The 14,578-nt window shown below is 46.5% G+C and overlaps 1 protein-coding gene across 4 annotated transcripts in view; it reads left to right on the plus strand.

Moving 5' to 3' along the window:
* The window catches only part of hipk2 (homeodomain interacting protein kinase 2), a 59,691-nt gene that overhangs the window by 11,358 nt on the left and 33,755 nt on the right, over positions 1 to 14,578 (plus strand). For 3 of the 4 annotated variants that reach the window (XM_049007595.1, XM_049007596.1, XM_049007594.1), the window contains exon 2: positions 1,227 to 2,289. In XM_049007595.1, coding sequence (XP_048863552.1) covers positions 1,227 to 2,289 — 1,063 coding nt within the window. Of the gene's footprint in view, positions 1 to 163; positions 232 to 1,226; positions 2,290 to 14,578 lie in introns of those variants that run through there. The other variant, XM_049007599.1, reaches the window with a different exon arrangement.

Genomic DNA, 14,578 nt, shown 5'->3' on the forward strand with positions numbered 1-14,578 from the left:
GGGTCAGCATGGTGAAGGTGTTGTCGGGTCTGAAGAGTGACAGTGACGTTTATTTACTGTTCACATAGTGTTCATCATGATTTTCTATGTGCTAATTTCCATCCCTGTCTTATGTTATCTCACCAAGAAGCTTCTGGAACACCGGTACTGAGAGCTAGTCCAAAACCACCCAAGAGTCTTTGCCTAATTCAGCAAGTGATGACTTCAGGAGAATAATCCTGATGTTTGCAGGTGGGTTATTCTGGGTGACTCTTTTGTGAATCTTAAGGCTTTTAATCAAGTCTTTCAGCACATTTTGAGGAACCCTCTTGAGATGACTTATTTCACACGCAGTCCCAGACCAGCTTCCAATGAATCCTTTCTTCTGGGCCATGTGAGCATCAGTGCTAATGGGCCATTGCTGCTCCCCCATTCCCAGCTCGCTCCTGAATGGCACCCGTTTAAGCTTTCCCAGTCGTTCGCTTGACTGTAAGGTAACGGCTATCTTGACAGCACAAATGGCATGGATAGCACCTCTGTGTGGGGACACTATTTTTAGTCTGCCATTCAGAGAGGCTGTGCTCATCACCAGGCCCCGTTCCCAGGAAGGTCGTACTCTTTGCTGGTTGTTCTTGGCTCCTGAGATTGAGAAGTTGATCAGATGTGTGCCTGTTGTATTTTTATGTCCCTCCCTGTAAGTGTTTTTTTCTTCAGTGAGGACCAGATATGACAGGATGAGTCTTTATTGTGCCGCGATAACGCTGGTGTAATTTGTTCTGCTCTCATGACTCATCTTCTGTTTCCATCCATTCTGTGTAGTTTCGCTACCAGGGTCACTGGAACAAAGAAGAATTAAAGTTCATCTGTACCCCCCTCCCCCATCAGCTCCACCACCTATCTGCAATGACCAGCATCATATCTATGTAGAGTCAAGGCCATTTGTGTGAAATTAGGCTGAAAATGGGAGCGTTTGTCTTCTGTGCTGTATGTAAACATGCAGTTCTTTTGTTGATGGCAGTGTGGGGCCACCATGTGAAGAGAGCTCAAGAGTTGCCAGAGTTGCTTCAGTAAAACAGTTTTGTTAGTTACCACCGTAAGAGTGTCATTTTTGTGACGAGTGTGAGAGGTAACGAGTTGAATTTGAAGGTGGATCGCTCGGCTTTGACGCTTTCTGTATCTGTGGCCCTTGATTGAGTTTCTGGATTCTCCTCCGCCTCATATCTGTCCTCTCATGTTGTCTCACTCAGGTATGGCCTCCCAAGTGCAAGTCTTTTCCCCCCACACTCTCCAGTCAAGTGCCTTCTTTAGTGTGAAGAAGCTGAAGGTGGAGCGCTGTTCTGCCTGGGATATGACCGGCTACGGTACACACGGCAAAGCATACAGTGTCAGCAGCAAGACCGTGCCTGCCCCCCAGGTGGGCGTCAGCGCCCCGCTCCAGCTTGCTGGCTCCTCCTTGCCCTACGAGCAGGCACTCGTCTTCCAGGCGGGTGGTGTGGCGGCGGCCGCAGCAGCAGCAGTAGGTGGCACTGGCCAGCTCCACAACCTGACCCGGCGTAGCACTGTGAGCCTGCTGGACACCTACCAGCGATGTGGGCTTAAGCGCAAGAGTGAGGAGCTGGACGGAGCCAACAACAGCAGTGTGCAGATCGTCGAAGAGCACCCGGCCATGATCCAGACCACAGCTACCACTGTGACTGCTGCAGCCGCCTCCACAGCCGCCTCCAAGAATGGTGGTACTGGTGCGGCCGAGGGTGATTACCAGCTGGTACAGCACGAGGTCCTCTGCTCCATGACCAACACCTATGAGGTGTTGGAGTTCCTGGGCCGCGGCACCTTCGGCCAGGTGGTCAAGTGTTGGAAGCGCGGCACCAGTGAGATTGTGGCTATCAAGATCTTGAAGAACCACCCGTCATACGCGCGCCAGGGCCAGATAGAGGTCAGCATTCTAGCGCGCCTCAGCACCGAGAGCGCTGACGACTACAACTTTGTGCGCGCCTACGAGTGCTTCCAGCACAAGAGCCACACGTGCTTGGTGTTTGAGATGCTGGAGCAGAATCTCTACGACTTCCTCAAGCAGAACAAGTTCAATCCCCTTCCTCTGAAGTACATCCGGCCTGTGCTACAGCAGGTGGGTACGGCCCTCATGAAGCTCAAGAGCCTGGGCCTCATCCACGCCGACCTGAAGCCTGAGAACATCATGCTAGTGGATCCCACCCGGCAGCCCTACCGGGTCAAGGTGATTGACTTTGGATCTGCCAGCCATGTCTCCAAGGCTGTGTGCTCCACGTACTTGCAGTCCAGATACTACAGGTAAGAGTCTCAGTGGGGCAGCCTCTCATCTGTAGGGCATCATTGCCATTCAGGATGTTAGTTGGGTTAGTTCATAGTTTTCTTTAGTGGTCAGGCTCAGTGTTTAAGGGCTCCTTTGTCCTCTGCTATGTGACTCCCTTTCACTAGTCAATAGCTAAGGTTCCTTTTTTATTCTCAAGAAAAGAGCTGAATCCTCCTGAGAGACATCGATCTAGTTGTGGGCCTAGCTTAGAAGGCAGCTGCTTATTGCATTAAGTGTGATTTTAAAGGAGGAAAACTGTACTACTTGCTGTTGTGAAGAGTAAGGATAGCCTGTTTAGTGGGTTGGCATGGTGAGAGTTTAGGACAGTGAATGAAGGAAATGGTTTTGTTGCAAAACTTCTGTTCATTATTTAATTTTTTTTTCATGAGGCTTCAGTGCTGTTTTCTAGGAGAGACCATAAATTGCAAGCCTGTCTCACATCCCCGTTTGCAGGCTGCAGGTTGGGCTTGCTGATTATTGTTGCAGTGATTAGTCATTGATTACGCTCTTTATTAATTATGTTTAATTAGCAGTGTTGGAAAAGGCAAAGAGCCCTGTCACTTAAAAACATCTCCTTTTTGGGGCTAGTGTCTGTAAGCCTTCAAACCTCAAAGCTCTGACAAAAAAACAGATGGTATATCTGAACATGACTGTCTTCTCCTGGAATTCCTTGTGTTTCTGTGAAGCACGGAATGACGGAGTCGTCCGTTGAGCCGAGCGCCAGTGCCTGGGATTTCTCTGGTCTGATCCTGTTTGAAATGCATTTCCTCACCTAATGTAGCGTTTCACGTTATTGGGCTGTGTCCACAGCAGCGTTTCCCAGATGTATTACTGCAGGTCACTCTGGCATGCCTGTTTTCTAGCCCAGAGAGTCAGTCTGCTGGGAATGTGGTACATAGGCTAGAGGATACTGGTTTGTAAGTTCCTGTTTAAGCAGTGTGTCAGCAGTGCAGAAGATCCAGTGCTTCTCTGCAGCTGTGAGAATAACCGGGGCCTTGAGAAACTGGATGGTGGGGGTGTTAGGGAGGTTCCTGTGGTCTCCTTCAGCCCAGATATGCAATAGAAGCCAGGAGGACATCAACTATAGCAAACCTCTGAAAACAGGATCAAAACCTGCAAGTTAGTGCTAGTAACAACGGCACTGAATGGGCCCTTGTCACGCAGTGTGCTGTCATCGTACCATGTTCGTTACTGGTCTTTGGGGAAAAAAGACTTCTGTATCAGCTCCTCTCTGATTAAGACGCTGATATGATCTCATGGACAAGCGGGCACAGTGCCGGCCCCTTCAGACGAATGCTTTGGTGGTGTTAAATGACAATGCTTTAGGGGGCTTTGAGTTTCAGACAGTGAAACTCTGGCACACAGGGGGAGCTAAGCTAACCATGCCAGTGGGGCTTTTTGTTAATGGACTTGTTGCATGGCTTTTTGTCGCTCTGTTCCCGGTAGGTATTTGTTTTGGCACTGCATGGAGTGCATGGACCCACACTGTCGACCTCCACCCGGGCTGCTAGCACATAATGTTCCCCTGTATATTTATGCTGGGCAGCGACTATCTGCATGGGTCGCTGGTTCCAAAGAGCTTAATTTTCCTTTCCATAATAAACTCATTTGAGCCCACCCCCCTCTGTACAGGAGAGAGCCGGGTACCGAACTTTGGTACTTTTGTGGTACTGACCGAAATGCTCCAATCCTATCGAGGAGAATTAAATTAATTTTCTTTCGGTGCCAAATTACGATACCCAAAACAGTAAATCTCAGCGTCTGCGAGCTAATCCGCATGCAGTATACTTGTAAAGGTAATAAAGTCACTGGTGATTGGCTGTCTTACATAATATCTCACCAAAACGTCATATGGGCCGGAAGAAAAACGCATGCCAAGAGACATAGTTGTGAACCGGCTTGCTTCTGTGTGTTGTTTTTGTTTGTCGTGTGATTAAAAAAAATAAAAAATTAAATCAAAAGTGACTCCACAGCTCAAAATGTCGATTTGTCCTACGTTATTGCATTTCAACAGATATATTCATCGATCGGTGGCTACCTTACCGAAAATGTTATTGTCATTTTTATGGGCTAAAACTGAAAGTGGATAATCCAAAAAAATAAATAAGTAACTTGTCTAAAAAACCTTATAAGATTAAGTGTTAAAACATGTCAGGTATTTCGAGCATAATAAATCAGCATGATGCTGACAGTAAAGTGTGATCTATGTATTTAATAAAATGTTTAAAATGTGGGCGGCATGGTGGTGCAGTGGTTAGCACTGTTGCCTCACACCTCTGGGACCCGGGTTCGAGTCTCCGCCTGGGTTACATGTGTGTGGAGTTTGGCATGTTCTCCCCCATGTCATTGTGGGGTTTCCTCCGGGTACTCCGGTTTCCCCCCCACAGTCCAAAAACATGCTGAGGCTAATTGGAGTTGCTAAAATTGCCCGTAGGGTGTGCATGCGTGAGTGAATGGTGTGTGAGTGTGCCCTGCGATGGGCTGGCCCCCCATCCTGGGTTGTTCCCTGCCTCGTGCCCATTGATTCCGGGATAGGCTCCGGACCCCCCGCGACCCAGTAGGATAAGCGGTTTGGAAAATGGATGGATGGGATGGATGTTTAAAATGTATGAACATTGAAAACACAGAAATAAGCCATAACTGCAACGCAAAGTAGGATAGATCCATGGGCGGTTCTTCAAGCACGAGGAAAGGGGCTTGATTTCATGTGCGCTTGTGCAGTACCCAAAGGTAGGACGTTTCCATAGGTTAGGATGAAATGTTAGAACACCGGCATATATTATTTTACGAACCAGGGGGGTATTTCACTAAGCAGGATTTCTTGATTTTCTTGTTGGATTTATTGTAATCTGGGTTAAATGGACTATATAATCGTATACTTAAATCTGACAAGTTATGCAGTTAACAAGAAATCCTGCTTGGGTAAAATCCCCCCCCCCCAGCTCCTCTTTCCTAGCTTGCGTTGTGTCTGTGCCTGTCTCCATGTTGTTGCTGCATGCAGGACTTATGAGTGAGTGGGAGGGGTGGGTTGTGTTCGGAGAGGGAGAGGGAGCAGGCAGGGCGCAGTTTTGTAGGAGACAGACAGGGTGACTGAGCGGAGAAATGGGTGAAGTGGCGGCGCTATGATTATAATTTTAAAGCAACAAACTATATCGATATAAATGATATTGTCGTCATATATCTTGTATGAAAACATGTCGATATATCATAAAACCCGATATATCGCCCCTACCTGCATCTCTAGATGGCACTGGCGGGTGAAACGTGCCGAGCACTTATTAGCAGGATAAAGTTACATAATAAATCTTTATTCTGTGGAAAATGAGTGATCTGCTGGCTAGATTTATTTATGAATGATAAACATGTCGCGGGTCGTATAAGTAAAATCTGGGCTCTTGAGTGTCACGCATTGACGGTGAGCTTATCGCATTTCAACCAATTCACACGCTCACAGAAGCAAGTGATAACTCCTACAAAGATGTCCCATTATATAGAATTAATGGACAAAGTGCTGGCAAATGGAGTGGAATTTTCCGTTAAGAACAAAGTTAATTGCCACCTATCAGCCAATCAGAAAAATAGCATTTGTTGCATGTGATCCTGCTGCAAACACAGACAAAGTGGAAGTGGCAGAGCAAGAACCCGATGAATGCAGTAGGCAGCGCTCTAAAGTGTCTCACATTGACCGTGAGACACATGCTGCGCCCCTAACAGATGTAATCTCACTTCGCTGAAATATGCGAGCACTGGTAAAATATAAATAAGTCTGTAATAATGTCCCACAAGTAACTAACCAATAATTAACAAAACTTATTCATATAAAAGATTAGTGCTGTAATGTATAATGTATTCTTGTTGTTGTTGAAATTGATTTAAAAACATATTAGTATTGGGAAAAAAAAGTGTTGTTGAGGACCCAGTATTGAAATCAAGGTATCTATCTGGCACTGGCATAGAAAAATTTTGAATGATGCCCAGGCCTAGTACAGGAAGGTATACCAGGCAGCTAGGAGTTCATTTTGAGGCTCAATATCTAGTTTGAATGCTTAACCCAAGCAAACTAGTGATTTATGCAATGTCTCAACATCTACACTTATTTGAGGCTTGCCTCTGGGTGGTTTTTTGCTGTTAGAGTAAGAGACTGGGCCACCGTTGGCTACGTGGGCCCACTTTTGGCTAACCATTAGCCTACTGTTGTCATCTTGAGTGTCTCATCGCTGCCTCTTGTTGGGCTAGTGGGTCTGCTGCCCCCTTTCAGCATTTCCAGCATCTCTTCGCCTCAGATCCACTGGTTATGATGTAACTGACGGACACAAAGGTCGTCCGACCTGGCCATTTGAAGTGCTCATCTCAGCAGACCCTTTTTGGCCCATTAATGGATTTCTGAGCTGGTGACGTTTGAGCATTTTGTTGGGTTATTTTGAGTGTTGAATTGATGATGCTGGAAGGGTGTCGCCTGATTGACCCGGGTTTGGGTGTGGGCGTAGTAGGTGGTAGTTCTTGGTCCATCCGTACTGTTCTCCTCACTGCCAGTTCTGGGCTCCCCGCCCACTCGGTCAACTTTCTGTCACAGTGAGTCACCAGGACCACTTCTGTTAGCGCACGTGACTCCAACCCCCCCCCCCCCCCAAAAAGCATGCATGTTAATGACTTCTGTAATTAACTTCTAAGCAGCACTCAAATGGGGATCTCTCAACTGTTCGGGTAGATGTCAATGTCCACAGCTTTGTTGTTTAAAAGTGGGCTGTGCTTCTAATCAACAAGTATGATCTATATTTAGAACTGGCTTCCCCGGACTAGTCGTTTTTGGGCAGGTTGTTTATTTTTGCTGCCTTTCTTTAACGCCAGTCTGTGAGCTCACATGGTGAGAACCATGGTCTGGAGTGGAAATCCCGTTTGGGGCGAGGGGGGTCTAGAGTGGTTTGTTGCTCTTCTCAGGGCATTGCTTGCAGTTTAGACCACATCAGACACCAGTAGTGGTTCACGTGGCTTGATGGGAAACAGATGGGGGTGGGGGGATTCTGGTTCTGAATGACTTTGTGTGCATGCACCTGTGCACTTGGGTTAACTGCCTGCGTGAAGTGACCATGGTTAAACCCTCTCTGTGAGGCATTTCCGGGTGATTCTTTTCGTACTATATGCAAAGCATGCAAGCTGGTTGCTCGTGGGAACTGCCGTAATAACACCTAGAAGCATTAATCTAGAAACACATGGCTGTCAAATCCTATTTTGGCCCATTAGATTAATTATTAAAAATGAGTAATAGTGCCGCGTGGCAGAAATGTAATGCTCCGTATCAAATTGCCGCATTTTGAGCCTGGGGCAGAATTTGTTTAGAAAAATAATCACTCGCGTATTGAGCTGGTGTTAATAATTAAAGAGCTTGTGCTGGGCTGTACTCTCCCCTCGGCAGACATTCTCCCGATTAGTTGGCAGTACCCGGCACAGTACTGCCATTTCATCCTCGATGGGACTTTTTTTTTATGGTTGACTCACTGAAGTTTTGAGAGAAGAACCTTGTTCTTTTTCTTGGAGTGAAAGGCTACAGACTGCTTGTTCAGGCTGTTTCTTTTGATCTTTTTTTGTTCCATGGGGGTATGGTAGGGGCATGTGGTTTTTTTTCCTTTAAAATATAGCTGGTTGACGGGGCTGCCAGCCCCCTCTGCAGAAGGGTCACTGTGATGGTGTCCTGGCCACTTTGAGGTCACAGACTGAAAAAAATGGAGCGAGTCCCAAGCTGTTAGTGTTTGGCAAGCAGCAGTTATAATAATGTGATTAGCCTGGTACTTGGCCCTCTGATGCCATGTTGGGTTGCCATGACTGCACAATAACCAATTGGGGTTTAATACAGGAGAGGGTGGGCTCTCATATCATCAGTATCAGTGGTAAACTTTTGTTCCCGCAGGGGGTTTAATGTGGAGTGGGGGGTCAGGGGGACGGTTGGCAAGTCATGTCTAATCAGTCGACTGGAAGCGTTCCTTAAAAATGTAGGAAACGAAAGTGAGGAAAGTGAGGAAAAACGATACTCAGACAGACACTGAGCATGAGCGAGGCAGTGAAACGCTCATGCGTAAAACCTGGGAGAGCATCCTGTGTGAATCCAGACTGGCTCACTTCCCACGGACCACATTTTTTCGGTCCCCACAAGTGGAAATTTAATTTTATAAAAATCTATGAATGCAATCAAAAAACAAAAAATCTTGCGTTTTGTTTGGTTACTTATAGTTATGGTTAGGGCTGGGTAGGGATTAAGGTCATCATAGTTGGGATTAGGTTTTTGTCCATAGAAATGAATAGACAGTCCCCACAATGGTATGAATACAAAGGTATCTGTGTACATGGGGGGGGCATATGCAAGTGTTTGTGGGCTATTGTTCAGTTTCCCAAGCCAGGCACTGTGCCCCAGCAAACTGTATACGTAGCTGACAGATCCTACAGATCCTGCCGATCATTTTGGATGTGATGTTCTTGGAGGGACTCGTTATCCTCTCCTATGCTCCCATGAGGCTGCGTTTGTGTCACCATGACAGACAGTAAGCCCCTCCTTTCCCGCACAGGGAAAAGTGCTCTTTGTTCTTTTCCCGCGACTGGGCTGCAGTAGGCATCCTCTGGAGGTGGGGGGGGGGGGGTTGTGCCAGGTGAGTGATGATGGCAGCTTCTAACCCGTTTTCACCTCTCCTTTGGCTGTAGCCGCTGCTAAGGTGGTATGGTGCCCCTGTGGGTGAGTACCAGTTTCACTCTTACGACTTCACACTCGGCCTAGATGTCTGCTGGGTTAACACTCTGTTAGCCACGTGTCAGAACCTGTGCCTGACCCCTTGTGATGAATGGCAGCATAAAGCTGTGAGGCGGAGCTGCCGAGTATCTGGGTGTGGCATTCAGGGCTGGGGCTTTTGCTGACATGCCCACTCTGAGCCAGTTCCTGCTTCTGTCATGCAGTGTTTCCCCTACCATTATATTTGGGGGGGCACCTCCTGCCCCCCCCCCCCTTGAAGGTCAAGCTAATTTAATTTTATTTCCTATATATAATGCCAGATCACAACAAAAGTCATTTAAGGTTACCTTTCCTATAGAACAGGTCTATAAATTGTCCTTTTTTTAAACAAACCAAATAGCCTTATATTATCTATCTGATTTACACAACAGTTTGTTATTTTTGTCTCTACACTGCCGCGCGTTTACAATTCTCCTCAGCTCTCTGTATCGCGCGGCGAAGTTCCGCCCCCATGCGCACGGACCGACACATGTGAGCACACACAGGTGAGCACATTCCCACCTGCGCTCTAGAAATGTTCTTCCAGAAGGCCAGAAAGATACACTACAGTGACGAAAGCTGCACACTTTGTGTCATTGAAAGAAACGCAGGAACACCATGAATCCTGTTGGTGTCCGTCTGCCCCCCGCCCCAAAAGTTGTAATCCTAGGGGAAACACTGTCCTAGGATCGTAGTCATGAGTTATGAGACCCGCTGTCCCCCCCTACAGGGAGACCCTAGAGTACATGGAATTCTGACCTTTCCCTGTAAGGGCTTGCTCACTCTTTCTGTTGTTCACAGTCTGCTTCTCCTCAGGCTAGTGAAAACTGTGAAACTTCACCCTCAGTCTTCACCATGACTTTAAGGGGAGTTTCCCATTTCAGGGGTCTTCCCATTACACAGCACATAGTCTGATTCTTCAGATTTCTCAATAACTCTGGTACTATTGCACTAGCCTTATCGGGGGGGGGGGGGGGATGCTGTGACCCTGCGTGATTTTTGTGATGGCCGACGTGTTAGTGTGCTTCTCTGTGATCAGACCCCCCCTCCCTTCCACCCCCGCTGCCCCTGTCGTGTTCAGTGCCTCTCCCCCACAATGCAGGGTGGTGATCTTCCCCTCCTTATTGTGAATAAAGAATTCTGAGTGACAAATAGCTTGTTTTCTTCCCTGTCGGGTGTGTGGGGGCGGAGAGCGGCACAAGTCTCTCCTGCTTCCCCAAAGTTTCTGGCATTTCCTGCATTTGTGAGGCTTTTTGTTAGACCCGACCGTCGGCCCCCTCTCGGGGATTGGTGTGGCTCCCTTGCCCCGATGGTTAGCACCCAGCAGCAGTGGCATCTTCAGCCATGCTGTCCCGCTGAATTCCTCCTCCTCTACATCAGCGCTGCAGAAAGACCTGAGTAAGCCGGTCACCAGGGCATTGCTGATTGCTTATCTTTAATTAGTGATAAAAACGTGTGACTCAACTCAACATACATGCATGCACCTACATGCACTCACACATGCTCATGCACACCGGGTTTGTCAGCCTTTCCTGATGTAGCTGTTCTTACTGCTTTTACCTATCATCATGGTCAGTAGGACATGTGCCTTTGCAGCCCGCCCCACCTCAGACCCCAATAAGATGCCATCGTTCCTGGTATCTTATTGGGAGGAATGTCGCTCTTCGCTGTAAGCTTGTGAAATGTGACATTTGCATTCCCATGTCCCCTTGCTCTCGTCAATGAGGCTGTGCTGCACTAAGCGGTGGGGTGCTCATTATACATGCCCTCGCTGGTTTTCAAACGGCACACCCACCCAGGCTCATTCTCTTTGTCTCAGCTCTGACTGTTTGATTTCTCAACGCTTTCTTCCAGAAGCAGACAGGGAGGAACCGGGAATCTCCACATGTGTTTACTCAGAAATTCACTGTGCAGTGACCCAAACCGTGCGCTAGTCAGCTGGTGTACCTGTTCAAACCGCATGTCTTCAGCAGGCTGCCCATGAAAGAACCACATCCCCCCAACCCAAGCCCCTCCACGAAATATTGCGGCAGAACTTCCTCTGGCAGCTGCGTTTCTGACGCACTCGCCTTACTCCCCCAGCAGGTCTGTTGGAAGGTTACGACATGCCCCTGTATCGTAAACATGTAGATGTGTTAAGGTGGCCTAATGGAGCTGATATTCAGCTGTTGTTCTCTGCACTGATGGGCTGAGCCTTCCTGTTCATACTACGGAGGGAATGTTCTTTAGCTGTGGTTGGTCTCTGTGGTGGAATTGGAGGGGTAGCTTTTTTAATGAATTCTGTTTTGGGCCCTGGGTCATGAGCAGAGCCGGGATAGAGTAACAATGTTCCACCATTTTGCTGTGACATAGGCAGGCACTGGATGGTGGGCGGGACTTTGCTCTGGATGGGCACTCTGGCTCCGCCCCTCAAGACCCTGGCTCAGCTCCAGCCTACAGCTGAACGATTTGGGGAAAATATCTATTGGCGATTTTTCTGATAGACATTGCGATTACAATTTAATTTACAACATAATTTTTTATACGTCAAGCTTCAGTTCAGTATTAAGTGTGTAATAAATTTAAAACATATGACGCAGCATTACCACTTGAGATACCGTCAAAATATGAACTGGTCTATATGCTAATGCAAGGATGAGGATTTAAAGATGTTATGTGTTAAATAAAATTATAATGAATACAATTGCAGCAAAAAGAAAAACAATAGCGATCTTGCAGCAAACAGCTTGGCCCCTAATAACACTAGAACCGCCTTTTCCCATGCCGATAAACAAGCAAGAACTACTTCAGTGTATACAGATGTTTTTGTTTGCGCCAGTGTGTTATTTGTGTTAACAGTAACAAATCTAACACTCTCAACCAAAAACCGTAATGTTCATAAGAGTGGCTGTTCTGAAATCGTAAAGCTGGAAAAATTTAATAAAATTTCGAATAAATAGACGTAGTTTATTGGTGATTTCATGCTGATCGAAGTTTCTGTTTTTAACAACCATATAAAGTTATTTTTTTAAACAAATCAATTCAGGGAAAACAAAAAAAGGTGCAAATTTTGGATAACACTCTTTGAAACTCGTGCAAGAAATCCTATGGCAAATTTAAATGACTCCATTATGAACTAAAGAAAGTCAGACTTTCCCTTAAACCTGCTTCGTGGAATATCCCCCAGGCAGCTGACCAAAGTTGGCATTTTACCCAGCGTAAAAAACCCAGCATTTTATTTGGAATGAGAAGTAAAATGTAGTTTTCGACTGAAGCGGCTTATCATTCCTTTGCCTTGTTGCTCTGACAAATACAAAACAAATGAGAAAACATTATATGTGTCACCTTTTAATGTCTTTTCTAAATAATAAGACCGTACCTGCCCATACCCAACTGTAATAGCGATTAAAGTGATCTGTTCTTTTAGTATTTATGTTAAAGCGAGGCTTTTATTTTATTACTGTTGTGGGATTAAGATTAAATTCACAAGATGAATTTATGGAAATCAATACTTAAATCAATGAGCACAAAAACATATGACATAAACAGGACTGTATTATAGGTTTTATGGCTTTTCTGGGCGTCAGACTGTGAGGATTACTGACTGTCTTTGTTGTTTTGATGGGTTATGCTAATGCAGTTGCCCATTGACAAAACCAAAGGTGTGATGCGCTGAAGTATGTCACTGCTGGTGGTTAAAAGGAGGTCGCCGATTTTATTGATGATAGGATGATAGGACCTTTCTGAAACAATCTCGGCAAGAAGAAAATGCAGCATTTTCTTCGCGTTTCAGGTGTTTGGCATTTGTGGGCGTATACTACTTCGTCTCGGGCCACTTCTGATTGGTGAGCATGAGTGTCACACAGGAAGCACAGCATGAATTTGGAAAACTATTCTCACAACAGTTTTAAACACTGCTGTATAATCTATGTCCTAAATCGCAGTCTTTGCGATTTGTTAATTCCGCTGTTTCTAATCGCGATTTCGATTTCAAATTGATAAATCGTTCAGCCCTGCTACAGCCCCCCTTGGTGTTTTCCCTGCGTTTATTCCTATGTCATCCTGAGACATGATTTGAAGCCTGGGGCAGCAGAACTCTTCCGGATGGGGCCTGGGTCAGTTCAAGACCCATGTCTGACACTGGGATTCACCTTGGGAGTAGCGCTGCCTCTGTCTCCCGTCCCAGAGCCTAGTCGACCCTGGCTTGCCCTGTACCATGACTCCCAGTGCCTGTTTTCTGTCTGTCTCTCTGCCCCTCTTCCTGGGGGGGGGGGGGGGGGTAGCCCGTGTCTGGGATCGTGATATTCAGGGGGCACCTGTGAAGTCACAGAATGCCACACTTTTCCCATGAATCTGTGCCTGTTCCTGCAGCATCTGAATATTTTCCCCGACTGCTTGAACCCCCCACCCCAGTTTCATGTCTGCCATGTGAAGTTTCTATGTTACTTTGTTCACTGCAAGACTGTCAGAAGCAGCCGACTGCCTGCTATTGTCAGGGAGATCTCCAGCCTCTTTACGGCACTCCTGTTATTCCCACCAGCCTGTCTGTTTTTTTTTTCTTCTGTGAAGCGATAAACCTGCAGCTGAGTACATTTTGTGGACCTGCACTGTGTGTCTGACATTCTCTTCTCAGGTATTGCTGTTTTTCACCTGGTTTTTCTTGTATTTTACCTTGTAGGCATGACCCCCTCCACAGGTGTTGTTGTTGGTATCCTTAAAACAGCACTTTTTACATCTGTGCATTTATTTACCCCCCACCCCCATAAACGGAAGGCAATATAAAGCATTTGACTACTGCCCCTGTTGAGAAGCTGGACCAGCACATGACCTTTGACCTTGGTTTTGTGCATGCTTTTCCAGCCTTTCCACCTGAAGAGGTGTATCATGATGTCTGGTTTAAAGCCATTGTGGTCCATTTTATTTCTGTAAGCTTTTAACAAACTCCATTTGTTATTGAGTCGTCTAACATGAAAGCTGTGGTATTGTATGGATTTTCCCTAGCAGCAATTGTATTTAGCTGGAAGGACAAAGTGAACCAGATGAAAGGCGTCCTCTGGTGGGCGGGGTGGCTGGGAAGAGTGGAGCTGGGGGAGGGAAGTGAAGGTGGATATTCTCTGAGACATGATTAAGCGTCCTCAGAAATGGCTGCTGTGAGGGTTTGCTTGGAGAAATTAATTACCTGTCCCTCTAAAAGCTGTCCCATTCAAAAGGGTCCTGAGTAGTGTGCTGGGCAAGGCTGTGACGTCAGCCATTCCAGGTCTATCGGCGTCAAGAGGAGAGACCAGCAAGGAGTCATAGGTTTTTTTTATTTTGGGAGCCTCATAAATGTTAATCTAGCTTCAGCGCAAGGATTGTTGGAGGGGTGAAGTCGGATATGTAAACTGTGTGTCGTCATTCTTTAAATGGTATCTTGGCACATATCTGAATGTCAGCATATGGCTGAATGTGGTTTGAATGGATCTGGAGGTCGACAGCCTCATTTTCATATTTGTCCGTGTTGGAAACAGAAGCTTCTAGAAAAGCTGTGGGGGGAG

Source organism: Brienomyrus brachyistius, chromosome 3, assembly GCF_023856365.1.
Source record: "Brienomyrus brachyistius isolate T26 chromosome 3, BBRACH_0.4, whole genome shotgun sequence".
Classification (NCBI taxonomy): domain Eukaryota; kingdom Metazoa; phylum Chordata; class Actinopteri; order Osteoglossiformes; family Mormyridae; genus Brienomyrus; species Brienomyrus brachyistius.